The sequence below is a fragment of the Pogoniulus pusillus genome, chromosome 12, assembly GCF_015220805.1.
Source record: "Pogoniulus pusillus isolate bPogPus1 chromosome 12, bPogPus1.pri, whole genome shotgun sequence".
NCBI lineage: Eukaryota > Metazoa > Chordata > Aves > Piciformes > Lybiidae > Pogoniulus > Pogoniulus pusillus.
The window spans coordinates 4,588,142-4,607,337 of NC_087275.1; the positions used below are offsets into that span (position 1 = coordinate 4,588,142).

At 41.6% G+C, this 19,196-nt stretch overlaps 1 protein-coding gene across 5 annotated transcripts in view; it reads right to left on the reverse strand.

Moving 5' to 3' along the window:
- The window catches only part of CADM2 (cell adhesion molecule 2), an 871,614-nt gene that overhangs the window by 192,388 nt on the left and 660,030 nt on the right, over positions 1-19,196 (reverse strand). For all 5 annotated transcript variants that reach the window (XM_064152285.1, XM_064152286.1, XM_064152284.1 and 2 more), the window contains 2 exons: positions 13,086-13,238; positions 6,829-6,966 (listed from right to left, as the gene is read on the reverse strand). In XM_064152285.1, the coding sequence (XP_064008355.1) occupies positions 6,829-6,966; positions 13,086-13,238 (291 nt within the window). The remainder of the gene's footprint in view (positions 1-6,828; positions 6,967-13,085; positions 13,239-19,196) is intronic.

Consider the following 19,196-nt stretch of genomic DNA (forward strand, 5'->3'; position numbering starts at 1 on the left):
GCTGCTTGGGGTTCTTGTGGCCAAAGTGCAGAACCCTGCCCTTGGCCTTGTTCAATCTCATCCCACTGGCCTCTGCCCACCCATCCAGCCTGTTTAGCTCCCTCTGCAGGGCTCTCCTACCTTCCAACAGATCCAAATCTGCTCCTAGCTTGGTGTCATCTGCAAACTTACTGATGCTGGACTCAATTCCCTTGTCCAGATCATCAGTGAAAGTATCGAACAGGGCATACCAGAAACACATAAGCTAATTTAAAGCTTTTTAATCTATTGCAGCTAAGTTAATGGAAATTATTATTTTTTATAACATAGGTCAAATATAAATAAATATATATTTGATAGATTTTTTAAGACAAAATGCTCAGTGCCTCTCTGAATTCTTCATGCATCCCGAAGATATATAAATGAATTTAAACTGTTTTAACCTGCTGCAGCCAAGTTAAGGGATATTATTAATTTTTCATCACTATATATATTTTTGATATAACAAAATACAAGCTAGATGAAATATATATATAAATATATATTTGTTAGATTTTTAAAGACAAAACTTTCAACGCTTCTCTGAATTCACTATGCATACCAAAAATTTCACTCCTTTCAATCTTTTGAACCTTTTGCAGCCATGTTAAGAGATATTATTTATTTTTATAAACATATATAAATATATATTTTGATAAATTAAGACTTAATATTGATGAAATATACATAAATATATACATGATGGATTTTTTCACAGTATCACAGTATCATCAGGGTTGGAAGAGACCTCACAGGTCATCAAGTCCAACCCTATACCACAGAGCTCAAGGCCAGACCATGGCACCAAGTGCCACGTCCAATCCTGCCTTGAACAGCTCCAGGGACGGCGACTCCACCACCTCCCCGGGCAGCCCATTCCAGTGTCCAATGACTCTCTCAGTGAAGAACTTTCTCCTCACCTCCAGCCTAAATCTCCCCTGGCACAGCTTGAGGCTGTGTCCTCTCGTTCTGGTGCTGGCCACCTGAGAGAAGAGAGCAACCTCCTCCTGGCCACAACCTCCCTTCAGGTAGTTGTAGACAGCAATAAGGTCTCCCCTGAGCCTCCTCTTCTCCAGGCTAACCAATCCCAGCTCCCTCAGCCTCTCCTCGTAGGGCTGTGCTCAAGGCTTCTCCCCAGCCTCGTCGCCCTTCTCTGGACATGCTCAAGCATCTCAATGTCCCTCCTAAACTGGGGGGCCCAGAACTGAACACAGTACTCAAGGTGTGGTCTAACCAGTGCAGAGTACAGGGGCAGAATGACCTCCCTGCTCCTGCTGACCACACCATTCCTGATGCAGGCCAGGATGCCACTGGCTCTCTTGGCCACCAAGACAATGTTCAGTGCTGCTCTGAATTCTTTGTGCATAGTGAAAATATATAAAGTAATTTAAAGCTTTTTCACCCGTTGTAGCCAAGTTAGGGGATATTATTTATTTTTATCAATATATATGTTTTTCATATAACAAAATATAATATAGATTGTTATATACGCTGATTGTAAGCCCACTTGGATGTAAGAGGATTGGAAATCATCTACTGGCATGTTATTATCTGCTAGACTTCAAAATATTTACCTATGGCTTTTGGAGAACTTTTAAATTGCCTATTATTTAATTTGTTTTCTTTCTATTCCTCTCCCTCTCCTAAATACACCCTTAAAAGAAAGTAAAACCCCAAAAGATCATTACAGAGACACTGTCTCTGGAAAGCACTATAATACAATAGGCTTTGGCATGACTAGAAAGAAAGTAGCTTTATAGGGGAGGAAGTCATAGTCTTAAATCATAGAATCATAGAATCAACCAGGTTGGAAGAGACCTCCAAGATCATGCAGTCCAACCTAGCACCCAGCCCTATCCAATCAACCAGACCATGGCACTAAGTGCCTCATCCAGGCTTTTCCTGAACACCTCCAGGGACGGTGCCTCCACCACCTCCCTGGGCAGCCCATTCCAATGGCAAATCATTTGAAGGCAGATTGAACATGGCAGAAGAGTGTGCCTTCATAGCCTTGAAAGCTATTTTTGCTTACATTTAAAATCAAGTTCTGACATGAAGTGGCTCTGTAATCTAAACCACAAATAAATCTTTGTTTGATAGATTTTTCAAGACAAAATGTTCAGCGCTCCTCTGAATTCTTTGTGCATACTGAAAATACATAAACTAATTTAATCCATTTTAACCCGTTTCAGCCAAGCTAAGGGATATTATTTATTTTCATAAATATATACAAATACATATTTATGGTATATTAAAACATAATATAGATCAAATATATATATATAAATAGATACTTGATGGAATTTTCAAGACAAAATGTTCAGTGCTTCTCTGAATTCGTTGTGCACACTGAAAATATATAAACTAATTTAATCTGTTTTAACCTGTTGCAGCCAAGTTAATGGATATAATTTATTTTTATCAATATATATAAATATTTGTTTTGATCTATCAAAATAGAATATAGCTCAAATATAAATAAATATATATTTGGTATTTGTTTCAAGACAAAATGCTCAGAGCTCCTCTGAATTCTTTGTGCATACCAAAAATATAGAAATGAATTTAAACCTTTTTAACCTGTTGCAGACAAGTTTGGGGATATTATTCGTGTATATATATATATATATATATATATATATATATATATAAAAATATATTTGATCTTTCAAAATATAATACAGATCAAATATAAATAAATACATATTTGATAGATTTTGCCAGAGAAAAATGTTCAGTGCTCCTCTGAATTCTCTGTGCATACTGAAAATATATAAATGAATTTAAAACTTTTGAACCTGTTGCAGACAAGTTAGGGGACATTACTTATATATATATATATATATATATACACACACACACACACATATATATATATATATATATTTAAACTTTGAAAATATAATATTGAACAAATATAAATAAATATATATTTGATAGATTTTGCCAGACAAAAAATGCTCAGTGCTCCTCTGAATTCTTTGTGCATACCAAAAATATATCAACTGATTTAAAGCTTAAACAAGTTAAGGGATATTATTTTTATAAATATATATAAATATTTATATTGATCCATCCAAATAGAGTATAGCTCAAATATAAATAAATATATATTTGATAGATTTTGCCAGAGAAAAATGCTCAGTGCTCCTCTGAATTCTCTGTGCATAGCAAAAATACATAAACTGATTTAAACCTTTTAAACCTGTTGCAGACAAGTTAAGGGATATTAGTTTCATAAATATATATAAATGTATTTTTATCTATCAAAACATAATGTAGATCAAAGATAAATAAATATATATTTGATAGATTTTGCCAGACAAAAATGTTCAGTGCTCCTCTGAATTCTTTGTGCATACCGAAAACATAAAAACGAATTTGAACCTTTTAACCAGTTGCAGCCAAGTTAATGGATATTATTTATGGATGATCTTGGAGGTCTCTTCCAACCTGGTTGATTCTATGATTCTATGATATGATTCTATTTTTCAACAATATATATCAATGTATTTTTGATATAACAAAATATAATATAGATGAAATATATAAAAATAGATATAAATACATATTTGTTAGATTTTTAAAGACAAAATATTCAGTGCTTCTCTGAATTTATTGTGCATACTGAAAATTAAACTAATTCAAATCTTTTTAACCTGTTGCAGCCAAGTTAATGGATATAATTTTTTTTTTATCAATATATATAAATATTTGTTTTGATCTATCAAAATAGAATATAGCTCAAATATAAATAAATATATATTTGGTATTTTTTTCAAGACAAAATGCTCAAAGCTCCTCTGAATTCTTTGTACATATCAAAAATGTATAAATGAATTTAAACCTTTTTAACCTGTTGCAGCCAAGTTAGGGGATATTATATATACATACATATATATATATATATATATATATATATATATGTATATATATGATCTTTCAAAATATAATATAGATCAAATATAAATAAATATACATTTGATAGATTTTGCCAGAGAAAAATGCTCAGTGCTCCTCTGAATTCTCTGTGCATATCAAAAATACATAAACTGATTTAAAACTTTTAAACCTGTTGCAGACAAGTTAAGGGATATTAGTTTCATAAATATATATAAATGTATTTTTATTTATCAAAACATAATGTGGATCGAATATAAATAAATATATATTTGATAGATTTTGCCAGAGAAAAATGTTGAGTGCTCCTCTGAATTCTTTGTGCATACTGAAAATACATAAATGAATTTAAACCTTTCGAACTTGTTGCAGACAAGTTAGGGGACATTACTTACATATATATATATATATATATACACACACACACACACACACACATATATATATATATATATTTGATCTTTCAAAATATAATATTGATCAAATATAAATAAATATATATTTGATAGATTTTTCAAGACAAAATGCTCAGTGCTCCTCTGAATTCTCTGTGCATACCAAAAATACATAAACAAATTTAAACCTTTTTAACCTGTTGCAGACAAGTTAAGGGATATTATATACATATATATACATAAAGATATATTTTGATCTATCAAGATATAATATAGATCAAATATAAATAAATACATATTTGATAGATTTTTCAAGACAAAATGCTCAGTGCTCCTCTGAATTCTTTTTGCATACCAAAATTATATAAACTAATTTGAAGCTTTTTAACCTGTTGCAGACAAGTTAAGGGCTATTATATACATATATATACATAAAGATATATTTTGATCTATCAAGATATAATATAGATCAAATATAAATAAATATATATTTGACAGATTTTGCCTGACAAAAATGTTCAGTGCTCCTCTGAATTCTTTGTGCATACCAAAAATACATAAAGAAATTTAAACCTTTTTAACCTGTTGCAGACAAGTTAAGGGATATTATATACATATATATACAAAAAGATATATTTTGATCTATCAAGATATAATATAGATCAAACATAACTAAATACATATTTGATAGATTTTTCCAGACAAAAATGCTCAGTGCTCCTCTGAATTCTTTGTGCATGCCAAAAATATATCAGTGCATTGCAAGCTTTTTAACTTGCTGCAGCCAAGTTAAGGGATATTATTTCTTTTTAATGCAATTTTTTTTCCAGGGGAAAACAGAAGAAAATACAACTAAAAACATTCCTGGCACTTAAAACTTTTACTTAATATTGCTGAAAAAATGTGTAACAGATTTTACTGAGGGAACAGACTTTTTTTTTTAACACAGATTAATATTAATTTTAACTTTTAATAACCCTCCAGAAACACTGAACTGCAGATTGCTTTATTCATTTGGTTAATAGGCGAGAGACAGAACACTAAAGGAAAAAGAAGAGTGCTCAGTGCTTCACATTCTGTCTCTCTCATTACTACCACTTTATCAACCAGTGTCCCTTTACCAGATGATTATTCCCTTTTTTGAGTAATAGCAATGGAGCTACAATTTTAGAATGGCTTTTTCCCCTTTGGTGAAACTCTGAACTCCATGCATCATCTATATTCTTTTGCACCATGTATAATGCACTCTACCACAATTGAATTTACTGGTGCTAGACAGATGAACTCCCAACCTTTAATGTCAGCTGCATTAGCATATAATTTCATATCTATTTTCTCAGATTTATCATTTCACCTTTTACAGTGCAGAAAGCTAATGTAACTTCTGCTGATGCCACTGCAAACTGGTTAGGTTATTTTATTCCTAACCTTTGTGAAATGGCAATGTGCTCTTCAGAAGACCTAGAAAACGAAACTGAAATGAATGTTCTCAGTACCTTCCTCTCACTTCTGGGTTTTTTTTTGGTTGTTGGGTTTTTTTTTGGGGGGGAGGGGGGCTGGTTTGGGTATTTTTGTTGGTGGTGGGGTTTTTTTCCACACATCTTTCTTTCCTCCTCATTCTATACAAAAATCTGTGTCCAGTAGATCAAGGGAGGTTCTCCTCCCCCTCTACTCTGCCCTGGTGAGACCTCTGTGTTCAGTTTTGGGCTCCCCAGTTTAAGAGGGACAGGGATCTGCTGGAGAGGGTCCAGCGGAGGGCTATGAGGATGATGAGGGGACTGGAGCACTGCCTGATGAAGAGAGGCTGAAGGACCTGGGGCTTTTTTGTCTGGAGAAGAGAAGACTGAGAGGGGATTTAATCAATGTTTATAAATATCTGAGGGTTGAGGGTTGGGAAGGAGGGGACAGGCTCTGATCACTTGTGCCCTGTAACAGAACAAGGAGCAATGGATACAAGTTGGAGCACAGGAGGTTCCAGCTCAACACAAGGGGGGACTTCTTTACTGTAAGGGTCACAGAGCACTGCAACAGACTCCCCAGTGAGGTTGTGGAGTCTCCTTCTCTGGAGACTTTCAAGGCCCATCTGGATGTGTTCCTGTGTGACCTGACCTAGATTGTATGGTCCTGCTCTGGCAGGGAGTTTGGACTTGATGATCTCTGGGTCCCTTCCAACCCCTGTCATGCTGTGATATATCATATTGGAAAGGCAAAAATAAATGAGAAAGTGGCATATCTATGATAACAACCTATAAAACATATCTTTATCAAGTATCATAGGTGAGTCTATGGTGCTGAATAGAATTCAGAATCATTCAAAACATCAGCTTTTACCATTTGAAGTGGGAAAAAAACAATTATATGCCCACACCCATAACTTACAATGAATTATCTACCTGCTATCACCAAGTCATTTAACAATTCCATATCAGAAACTTTGCAAACATTAAGCATATAAATCTAAATAATGTATAATTATGATTATTGGACCAAATTGCATCAAAGTCTTTTTAAATACCTTTAACTTCCTTGTCATTCTTGAACCATCTGATATCAGCTGCTGGTTTGCTACCAGATGTCTTGCAAGTGAGCTGCATCCTCTCTCCTTCCATAACTGGTGAGGTAAATCCAGTAATTTGTGGCTTCTCAGGAACACCTAAGAAGTAAATGAGAAAAACATATCTGAGAGTGCCAGTTGCTGCCAGGCATATATGACCAACTGAAACTTCACTTCTTCATGTGCAGGATAATTAGTTCCTAGCCTTGCCAGCAAATCCTGATTTGCCATTGCAATGGGCTGCCCAGGGAAGTGGTGGAGTCACCATCCCTGGAGGTGTTGAAGAAAAGACTGGATGAGGCACTTAGTGCCTAGTGATTGGCTAGGGCTGGGTGCTAGGTTGGACTGGATGGTCTTGGAGGTCTCTTCCAACCTGCTTGATTCTATGATTCTATGATCTAGTTGATTGGGCAGGGCTGGGTGCTAGTTCAGACTGGATGGTCTTGGAGATCTCTTCCAACCTGCTTGATTCTATGATTCTATTGCAAACACAATCTATTGCAAAGTCAATCTGAACTGTAGTTAATTCTAAAGAATGGAAGAAAACAGAAATTATCTACTTTTCTGAGGGAAGCAGGTCAGAGATTATCTGCAAGCAGGGAAGATTCAAGTCTCAATGTCCAACAAGACAGAGTTCCCTGAAAGCATTTGGGCATTGTTTGGACTGTGGCTAATAGTAGTAATAATAATAATAATCTGTGAGTAAATGCTTAAATGCCTCTTTGTAATTATCTACTTCCATAGAGCAGAAAGAGCTTGAGCCCAGATACTGGGCAAGCAGCGTATTGACCACAAGCAGCATTTGACCGTGGGAATATTCTCTTCCAGTTCAATTAATGTTTCTATATTTTGCTGGTTATATAAGATTGGACTTCAGCAAAGCCTTTGACACTGTCTGCCACAAGAAGCTCCTAGCCAAGCTGGCAGCTCATGGTTTGGACAGATTCACTCTGTGCTGGATCAAGAACTGGCTGGATGGCAGAACTCAGAGAGTGGTGGTGAATGGTGCCACATCCAGTTGGCAGAAGAGGAGGCTCAGGGGTGATCTTATTACTGTCTACAACTACCTGAAGGGGCATTGTAGCCAGGTGGGGGGTGGCCTCTTCTCCCAGGCAACCAGCAATAGAACAAGGGGACGCAGTCTCAAGTTGTGCCAGGGTAGGTATAGGCTGGATGTTAGGAAGAAGTTCTTCACAGAGAGAGTGATTGGCATTGGAATGGGCTGCCCAGGGAGGTGGTGGAGGCACCGTCCCTGGGGGTCTTCAAGAAAAGCCTGGATGAGGCACTTAGTGCCATGGTCTGGTTGACTGGCTAGGGCTGGGTGCTAGGTTGGACTGGATGATCTTGGAGGTCTCTTCCAACCTGGTTGATTCTATGATTCTATGATTCTATGTAGATATTATCCATCAAATGTTTCCATGACTGTGTAAGAACCCAAATATTATTAAAATTCGTGGTTGGGGGTGGTGAGAGTCCTGAATGGCAACGTTAACAAACAATATTCATTGTGGAAAATATCATCTCGCATCAGTGCATTTCCCCTCCCCAACAAGTGTTCATAGCCCACAAAAAAATCAATAGGGTATATTCACAGTTCAGTTGAACCCCAAAACCTTTGGGGGGGGCATCATATGACCATTACATATTCTAAATATAATAACATCAAATTTCAAATAGTTGTTCTTTTTAATGAGCCATGGAAGGGTGAAAAGTATATATATAATAGGGGAAAAAATATCATTACATATATATACACACACACACACAGTATCACAGTATCATCAAGGTTGGAAGAGACCTCACAGATCATCAAGTCCAACCCTTTACCCAGAGCTCAAGGCCAGACCATGGCACCAAGTGCCACGTCCAGTCCTGCCTTGAACAGCTCCAGGGACGGCGACTCCACCACCTCCCCGGGCAGCCCATTCCAGTGTCCAATGACTCTCTCAGTGAAGAACTTTCTCCTCACCTCCAGCGTAAATTTCCCCTGGCGCAGCCTGAGGCTGTGTCCTCTTGTTCTGGTGCTGGCCACCTGAGAGAAGAGAGCAACCTCCTCCTGGCCACAACCACCCCTCAAGTAGTTGTAGACAGCAATAAGGTCTCCCCTGAGCCTCCTCTTCTCCAGGCTAACCAATCCCAGCTCCCTCAGCCTCTCCTCATAGGACTGTGCTCAAGGCCTCTCCCCAGCCTCGTTGCCCTTCTCTGGACACACTCAAGCATCTCAATGTCCCTCCTAAACTGGGGGGCCCAAAACTGAACACAGTACTCAAGGTGTGGTCTAAGCAGTGCAGAGTACAGGGGCAGAATGACCTCCCTGCTCCTGCTGACCACACCATTCCTGATGCAGGCCAGGATGCCACTGGCTCTCTTGGCCACCTGGGCACACTGCTGGCTCATGTTCAGGCGGGTATCAATATATAAATCCATTTGACTTCTGAGAACAGAAGGCTAACTTGTTGGGGTTGGTCTCTTCTCCCAGACAGCCAGCAACAGAACAACGGGACACAGTCTCAAGTTGTACCAGGGGAAGTAATAGGCTGGATGTTAGGGGGAAGTTGTTGCCAGAGAGAGTGATTGGCATTGGAATGGGCTGCCCAGGGAGGTGGTGGAGGCACTGTCCCTGAAGGTGTTCAAGCAAAGCCTGTCTGAAGCATTTAGTGCCATGGTCTAGTTGCTTGGCTAGGGCTGGGTGCTAGGTTGGACTGGATGATCTTGGAGGTCTCTTCCAACCTGGTTGATTCTCTGATTCTATGATGTTGACAAGCCCACTTTTACAATCTCTGTAAAGGTTGTCACAACTTGAATCTGCAGTGCTTTGAGGTACTGATATTTGTGGCTAGATAAAGGGATCAGTCACAGTAATTGATCCCATGCCCAGCATTTCACAGCTTGGCTTGTTTACATCTCTTTTCCAGAATGACAGATTATGTACATAAAACCCAACCGGCAGCGCCTAACACAAAATACATTTCTATCATAAATCTACCTCTCTCTTTTCAGGACACAAAATGGTGTCTCCTATAATATCTTGACACTTAAATCTTCTAATCCATAACACAGCAGTCAATAAAGAGATTATTAGTACATAAAAGGGGAGTTTATCTGATTAAAAGGTGTAATATGTTTCGGTGAAAAATATCCTCTTCAGAGATAGAAAGTGTTCCTAGGGTTCAAAATATTACTTTGAGACAGAAAATTACAAGTAGTAAATGAAATAAGACAGGCATGTGTCTTCTTAGCTGTCTTGGAGCTTCCTATCTTGGAAGCTATGCAAGAGGTTGGGAAATTTTCATTAAATCTTTCCCAGAAATGAAGGTAAAATTGTGATAGAACAACGTACTTTGGTTAATAAATATGGGATAGATTTGTCATTGTTGTTTTCTTCTTTCTGTATCTTTCTGCTATTTAAAAGGTTGAATTTGTCTACTTATCCACTGTTTAGATCACGAGATCCCTTTCTACAGGAAAGAAGATTGACTGCTCATGCAATCACAAAATCAATCAGGTGGGAAGAGACCTCCAAGATCATCCAGTCCAACCTAGCACCCAGCCCTATCCAGTCAACCAGACCATGGCACTAAGTGCCTCATCCAGGCTTTCCTTGAACACCTCCAGGGATTGTGACTCCACCACCTCCCTGGGCAGCCCATTCCAATGCCAATCACTCTCTCTGCCAACAGCTTCCTCCTAACATCCAGTTTATACCTCCTCCAGCATAACTTGAGACTGTATCTCCCTGTTCTGTTGCTGGTTGCCTAGGAGAAGAGATCAACCTCACCTGACTACAGCCTCTCTTCAGGTAGATGTAGTTTACATTCCAGAATATTCTTTGAGTGGGTATTTCTGTGTCTTTAATGAGAAACACTTTTATTTAATAATCTCACAGGAACCTATGCACAAAACTAATTCCCTGACCTGATTAATGTGAGTATTACTGGTGCAGAGAAAATCAGAAAATCAACCAGATTGGAAGAGACCTCCAAGATCATCCAGTCCAACCCAGCCCTAGCCAATCAACTGCCTTCTGACTTCCTGTTGGTGGTAGTATTTACAAGGAAGAATTCTCAGCTCACACAAAAAATATTATTTCTGGTTGTTGTGTTTCATTCAGTCACTTTTGTTTGGCATTTATTAGTCACTGCTGCTTCTTTTCTGGAAGGAGCCTGATGACCATCCTCAGGCTGACACTCCCTCTTGATTAATGGCTTTTGAAGTGCAGCTAAAATGTAGATTTTAGTCTTCTGTAGGAAAAAATAATGAGTTTTTGGGTTTGATCTTTTTTTTCTTATTGGCATTGTGACCTACTGTGAATGTGAAATCTTTTCTGTTAAATAATGGTGCGAATGAAGCAGTAGCTTTGACTACAACAGCAGGTGGGGTTCAAGAAAAGCCTGGATGAGGCACTTAGTGTCATGGTCCAGTTGACTGACTAGGGTTGGGTGCAAGGTCGCAAGACTGGATGATCTTGGAGGTCTCTTCCAACCTGGCTGATTCTATGATTCTATGATTCTGCACTTCGGCGACAACAACCCCAAGCAGCAATACAGGCTGGGGACTGAGTGGCTAGAGAGCAGCTAGGAGGAAAGGGACCTGGGGGTGCTGATAGATAGTAGGCTGAAGATGAGGCAGCAGTGTGCCCAGGTGGCCAAGGGAGCCAATGGCATCCTGGCCTGCATCAGGAGCAGTGTGGCCAGTAGGACAAGGGAGGTTATTCTTCCCCTGTACTCAGCACTGCTCAGGCCACACCTTGAGCACTGTGTCCAGTTCTGGGCCCCTCAGTTCAAGAGAGATGTTGAGGTGCTGGAAGGTGTCCAGAGAAGGGCAACAAAGCTGGTGAGGGGCCTAAACCCTATGAGGAGAGGCTGAGGGAGCTGGGGTTGTTTAGCCTGGAGAAGAGGAGACTCAGGGGTGATCTTATTACTGCCTACAACTACCTGAAGGGACACTGTAGCCAGGTGGGGGGTGGCCTCTTCTCCCAGGCAACCACCAATAGAACAAGGGGACACAGTCTCAAGTTATGCCAGGGGAGGTCTAGGCTGGATGTTAGGAGGAAGTTCTTCCCAGAGAGAGTGATTGGCATTGGAATGGGCTGCCCAGGGAGGTGGTGGAGGCACCGTCCCTGGAGGTGTTCAAGAAAAGCCTGGCTGAGGCACTTAGTGCCATGGTCTGGTTGATTGGATAGGGCTGGGTGATAGGTTGGACTGGATGATCTTGGAGGTCTCTTCCAACCTGGTTGATTCTATGATTCTATGATTCTATGATTCTGTGAACTAGGCCATGGCACTAAGTGCCTCATTCAGTCTTGTCTTGAACACCTCCAGGGATGGTGACTCCACCACCTCCCTGGGCAGCCCATTCCAATGCCAATCACTCTCTCTGCCAGCAACTTCCTCCTACCATCCATCCTAGACCTCCCCTGGCTGAACTTGAGACTGTGTCCCCTTGTTCTATTTCCTACAGAAATGTATACATATAAAAGTAAAACCAAAAGAAAGAAAGAGTCAGGTTCAGGTACTGTAAAAGGAGAGAAGAATGACAATCAATCTCTAAAATCATAAAGCCTCTTAGGTATGCAGGTGTTTTTCAATGAGCTACAGCAATTTTGGCTGATTGGGCTACTGACATTCATAGAATCACATAAAGCTTTGAGCAGAAACTTTATTTCCAGGGCATCACTCAAAATCTATCACTGTTCTACATCTGTCTGTAACCTTTGGGGAAAACAGCAAAGCATTCAGAGGCTAAAACATAAAAGAAGTGGCAAACTCAGTGAAAATAAGCACTTTGTAGACAAAAAAATCTCAGAAGGAGGCATGAAAATGCACAGCTAGGGACAAATGATAAAGCTCTAAAGCCTGTTTTGATTTCATGCTTTTTGATTTTCTGCCCTTTGCTCTCTGCCATACGCTGCCAGGAGATGAACATATGTATTTTCTTTGCACTTCTGGTGGCTGGGATGTAGAGGTTGTGTCCATTCTGTGGAGCACTCAAACTGTGGTATTTGTCTGCTGCCTAATTCATTCTGCTGCCACAGTGCAAAGAGCAAGAGGCATGTTATTTTTCATCATAGCAATATGAAACAATAAACTTGAGGGAAACAAGATCAGACATTTACATGCATCTTCCGCCAAGCTTTAGAAAAGTTCATTCTTATCATAATTTGCCAAAGCCTGAGAAGTTTAACATTTGCTTCTTCATGCTCAGCTATTTATACTCACCGAGAACAGTAAGAAAAGCCTTGGAAGTTTTGACAGGCATAGTAAATAAAGAGCAGGTGTACTGCCCTTCATCCGACAGAGACACGTCGCTGACGCTGATACTCAGCTCATGCCACGAAGCTCGGACCAGCTCAATTCTGTTGTCCCTCAGAGCTGAAAAACAACAATTTGTGTTATAAGATAGGAAGCAACACGTTAACAAAGCATAGTAGGCTATACAAGAGGCTCTATGAAGTAGCCTGGGGAAATCCCACCAGCTCAATTCTGTTGTCCCTCAGAGCTGAAAAACAACCATTCATGTTATAGGTTAGGAAGCAACACGTTAACAAAGCATAGTAGGCTATACAAGAGGCTCTATGAAGTAGCCTGGGGAAATCCCACCAGCTCAATTCTGTTGTCCCTCAGAGCTGAAAAATAGCAATTTGTGTTATAATATAGGAAGCAACACGTTAAAAAAGTGTAGTAGGTTATACAAGAGGGTGTTGGATATAGTAATATTAAATTGGGGTGGTCTCTTCTGCCAGGCAACCACCAATAGAACAAGGGGACACAGTCTCAAGTTGTGACAAGGGAGGTATAGGTTGGATGTTAGGAGGAAGTTGTTGGCAGAGAGAGTGATTGGCATTGGAATGGGCTGCCCAGGGAGGTGGTGGAGTCGCCATGGCTGGAGGTGTTGAAGCAAAGCCTGGCTGAGGCACTTAGTGCCATGGTCTAGTTGACTGGATAGGGCTGGGTGCTAGGTTGGACTGGATGAGCTTGGAGGTCTCTTCCAACCTGGTTGATTCTATGATTCTATGATTCTATGCAGTGATTTTATAGAACTATCTCACTGTGGTGCAGCTATTGTCCAGCCATGGACAGGAGAGAGTTCAGTAAGTGCTGATAGAGAGTTGGAATGACCTTAGAGACTGGTGTAGCAAATGCAAACAAGTGTAAGCCTGGAGTCTGTGAGTTTTGCCTATCTCTGCTGACTTAGAATCGCCAGACACAATATACGTGTTGTTGAGAGAACATGTAGAATGTCTATGCCAAGTAGTGTGTAATCCTAACACAGGTACATGTAACCAATTGGAGTCTGAGATGATTTTTAACCTTCCTGTGTAGCCTTCTGATAAAAAAAAGTATAGATCCCCATGCTTGGGGTACAATAAAGATATTGGGATCCGCATTTGGAATTCGCTTACATTAAGCTTTTGCCCTACCTCTTATTGCCCCTGATACTATGGCATAGCAGCCTGTGACAAGAGGCTCTATGAAGTAGCCTGGAGAAATCCCACCAGCTCAATTCTGTTCTCCCTCAGAGCTGAAAAACAACCATTCATGTTATAATATAGGAAGCAACACATTAACAAAGCATAGTAAGCTATACAAGAGGAGCTGTGAAGTAGCCTGGTGAAATCCCACCAGCTCAATTCTCTTATCCCTCAGCTTTTGTTCACCGTTGTTTGCTGATGCTCAGTTTATTACTTCTGGATGGCCAAGGGATCAGGCCCAGTCAGCATGGGTTTAGGAAGGGCAGGTCCTGCCTCACCAACCTGATCTCCTTTTATGATCAGGTTCCCTGCCTGGTGAATGTGGGGCAGGCTCTGGATGGAGTCTACCTGAACTTCAGCAAAGCCTTTGACACTGTCTGCCACAAGAAGCTCCTAGCCAAGCTGGCAGCTCATGGCTTGGACATATTCACTCTGTGCTGGGTCAGGAACTGGCTGGATGGCAGAGCTCAGAGAGTGGTGGTGAATGGTGCCACATCCAGTTGGCAGCTGTCACTAGTGGTGTGCCCCAAGGATCAGTGCTGGGCCCAGTTCTGTTCAATATCTTTACTGATGATCTGGACGAGGGTATTGAGTCCATCATCAGTAAGTTTGCAGATGACACCAAGCTAGGAGCAGCTGTGGAGCTGCTGGAAGGTAGGAGAGTCCTGCAGAGGAACCTGGCCAGGCTGGATGGGTGGGCAGAGGCCAATGGGATGAGACTGAACAAGGCCAAGTGCAGGGTTCTGCACTTTGGCCACAACAACCCCAAGCAGCACTACAGGCTGGGGACAGAGTGGCTGGAAAGCAGGCAGGAAGAAAAGGACCTGGGGGTACTCATAGATAGTAGGCTGAAGATGAGCCAGCAGTGTGCCCAGGTGGGCAGGAGAGCCAATGATATCCTGGCCTGGATCAGGAACAGTGTGGCCAGCAGGACAAGGGAGGTTATTCTTCCCCTATACTCAGCACTGCTCAGGCCACATCTTGAGTGCTGTGTCCAGTTCTGGGCTCCTCAATTCAAGAGAGATGTTGAGGTGCTGGAAGGCGTCCAGAGAAGGGTGACAAAGCTGGTGAGGAGCCTGGAGCACAAATCCTATGAGGAGAGGCTGAGGGAGCTGGGCTTGTTTAGCCTGGAGAAAAGGAGGCTCAGGGGTGATCTCATTGCTGTCCACAACTACCTGAAGGGAGGCTGTAGCCAGGTGGGGTTGGCCTCATCTACCAGGCAACCACCAATAGAACAAGGGGACACAGTCTCAAGGTGTGCCAGGGGAGGTCTAGGCTGGACGTTAGGAGGAAGTTGTTATCAGAGAGAGTGATTGGCATTGGAATGGGCTGCCCAGAGAGGTGGTGGAGTTGCCATCCCTGGAGGTGTTGAAGAAAAGAATGGATGAGTCATTTAGTGCCATGTTCTAGTTGCTTGGCTAGGGCTGGGTGCTAGGTTGGACTGGATGATCTTGGAGGTCTCTTCCAACCTCGCTGATTCTATGATTAGCTAAAACCCAACACTTCATGTTAGAATATAGGAAGCAACACATTATCAAAGCACAGTAGGTTATACAAGAGGCTCTATGAAGTAGCCTGGTGAAATTCCACCCTAGAATACAGAGACAAGGGCACTCTTGTCTTTATGCATAGTAGTTTGTTTCCTTTGTAGAATAAAGTAGAAGAGTTATCAAGTTTCCAAAAAGTGTACTGAGTGACTTGTAATGCATTCAAACCTAGAAATGAAGGCACTTGAGTTATATTTGATCTTCCTTTCAAGAAAACACTGACTTTGATTTCTGCCTCTAACAGCTTTGCTCAATATTGTAAATGTGAGACTCCTGTTGCATCTATTAACAAAATATATTTCTGGCTGAGAAGTCTAACACTGAGTAGTTTGCCTACAGAGTTTTCCCACATCCATTACTGCTCATATTGAATTGGAATATCAGATTCCTTGAACTCTGGAGAGGTTTTTTTTATTATGAAAATACTGAAAGTAACACTTAGAATCACAGAATGGGTTAGGTTGGAAGGGATCCCAAGGATCAGCCAGTTCCAACCCACTGCCATAGGCAGGGACACCTCCCACTAGAACAGATTGCCCAAGGTCTCATCCACCCTGGCTGTGGACACCTCCAGGGAGGGAGCAGAAACAACCTCCCTGGGCAACCTGTGCCAGTGTCTCACCACCCTCACTGCAAACCCTTTCCTAACATCTACTTTGAATCTCCCCTCTGCCAGTTCAAACCCATTCCCCCTCGTCCTGTCATTCCAAGACCTTGTCAATAGTCCCTCCCCAGCTCTCCACATACATATATAATACTGTCAGGGATTTGATGTAATTGACTATAGTGGGTGCACCATTTCAATTATGACTAAAAATACAATCTTCTATCAAAAAATCCTTTGTAACAAAATTTTGTTGGCATGAACCCACTGAGGAAAGAGGGGCAGGTAGATTTAATGAAATGAAAACCTCACTGTAGCTAATATTAAAAAAATATATATACATAGAATCATAGAATCATAGAATCAACCAGGTTGGAAGAGACCTCCAAGATCATCCAGTCCAACCTAGCACCCAGCCCTAGCCAAGCAACCAGACCATGGCACTAAGTGCCTCATCCAGTCTTTTCTTGAAGACCCCCAGGGACGGTGCCTTCACCACCTCCCTGGGCAGCCCATTCCAATGCCAATCACTCTCTCTGTGAAGAACTTCTTCCTAACATCCAGCCTAGACCTACCCTGGCACAACTTGAGACTGTGTCCCCTTGTTCTATTGCTGGTTGCCTGGGAGAAGAGGCCACCCCCCACCTGGCTACAATGCCCCTTCAGGTATTGTAGACAGTAATAAGATCACCCCTGAGCCTCCTCTTCTCCAGGCTAAACAGGCCCAGGTCCCTCATATATATACATAAAAACATATCTGCATATATATATATATATATATGTATCATGGAATCATAGAGTTGTTTAGACCTCCCTGGGCAACCTGTGCCAGTGTCTCACCACCCTCACTGCAAAGAACTCTTTCCCAACATCTAATTTGAATCTCCCCTCTGCCAGTTTAAATCCATTCCCCCTCATCCTGTCATTACAAGACCTTGTCAGTAGTCCCTCCCCAGCCTTCCTGCAGGTCCCCTTCAGATACTGGAAGGTCACTATAAGGTCAATAAGCCCACTATAAGGGCTGTGTAGTCTGGAGAAGAGAAGACTTAGAGGATTTGATAAATGTTTATAAGTACCTGAGGGCTGGCCAGGAGTGGGGGACAGGCTCTGCTCACTGCTGCCTGGGATAGGACAAGGAGCAATGGGTGTAAGTTGCAGCAAAAGAGGTTCTGCTTCAACACAAGGGGAAAGTTCTTTACTGTAAGGGTCATAGAACACTGTGGGAGAGAGGTTGTGGAGTCTCCTTCTCTGGAGCCTTTCAATGCCTGTCTGGCTGTGTTCCTCTGTGATCTGTGTTAGATAGGATTGTCCTGCTCTGGCAGGGGGGTTGGACTGGATGATCTCCTTGGGTCCCTTCCAACCCCTAACATTCTGTGATCACAGTATCACAGTATCACAGTATCATCAGGGTTGGAAGAGACCTCACAGATCATCAAGTCCAACCCTTTACCACAGAGCTCAAGGCTAGATCCTATGATATTGAGCAAAAACTTTGATTTGTGAGAAGAACCAAGATGTTCAAGTGCCTAATGCTGTCCTTACTCACCTCACACTAAAGTCCCCAAAGTCTGTTACCATCTGTTTCTCCAATGATAAAACCAAAGCTTTGCCACTGAGTCTAGATGTTTCTGCCCTATTTTGTAAGGCTCTCCAAGTGCAGTCAATACAGGAAGATTTACACAGAAATAAGCAGCTAGAATGAAGATAAGCAAAGTGTCACTGGAATTTGTTGCCTCCTAAGGCTACCATTCAGGTTTCTTTACAGAGATCTCAAGCTGTATTTACTGGTCATTTCAGGGCTGGCCAGCTAAAGCTTGACTTATTCTCTGCAGGGTCCAACGACTCAAAGGTGGCAGCTTAAGTAAACCTAACACAATCATTCCATTAACTGCCCAATGTACAGCAAAGTGACTGAGGTTGTGTGTAATGGATACACACCAAACACAACTGAGATTGATTCCAGGTTGATGAAAAGCTCAACGTGAGTTGGCAGTGTGCACATGCAGCCCAGACAGCAACCACATGCTGGGCGCCAACAAGAGCAGTGTGGGCAGCAGGGCAAGGGAGGGGATTCTGCCCCTTTGTTCTCCTCAGACCCCACCTGGACTACTGTGTCCAGTTCTGGAGCCCCCAACACAAGAAGGACATGGAATGGTTGGATTGTGTCCAGAGGAGGGCCATGAAGACTTTCAGAGGGCTGCAGCAGCTCTGCTATGAGAAGGCTACAAGAGTTGAGGCTTTTCAGTCTGGAGAAGAGAAGGCTTTGAGGAGACCTTAGAGTGACCTTCCAGTATCTGAAGGGGGCTACAAGAAGGCTGGGGAGGGACTATTGACAAGGTCTTGTAATGACAAGATGAGGAGGAATGGGTTTAAACTGGAAGGAGAAAGATTCAAAGCAGATGTTAGGAAAGGGTTTTAGACAGCAATGAGGTCTGCCCTGAGCCTCCTCTTCTCCAGGCTGCACACCCCCAGCTCCCTCAGCCTCTCCTCACAGGGCTGTGCTCCAGGCCCCTCACCAGTTTCGTTGCCCTTCTCTGGACACATTCCAGTACCTCAACATCCCTCTTGAATTGAGGAGCCCAGCATGGGACACAGTACAAAAAAAACAAACCCAAAACCCACCCAATCCCCCAAAACCTCTTGGTACCCCATGAATTTAAAGTGTACCCCACAACTTTAAAGTGTTCCCCACAATTTGGAAGTGTAC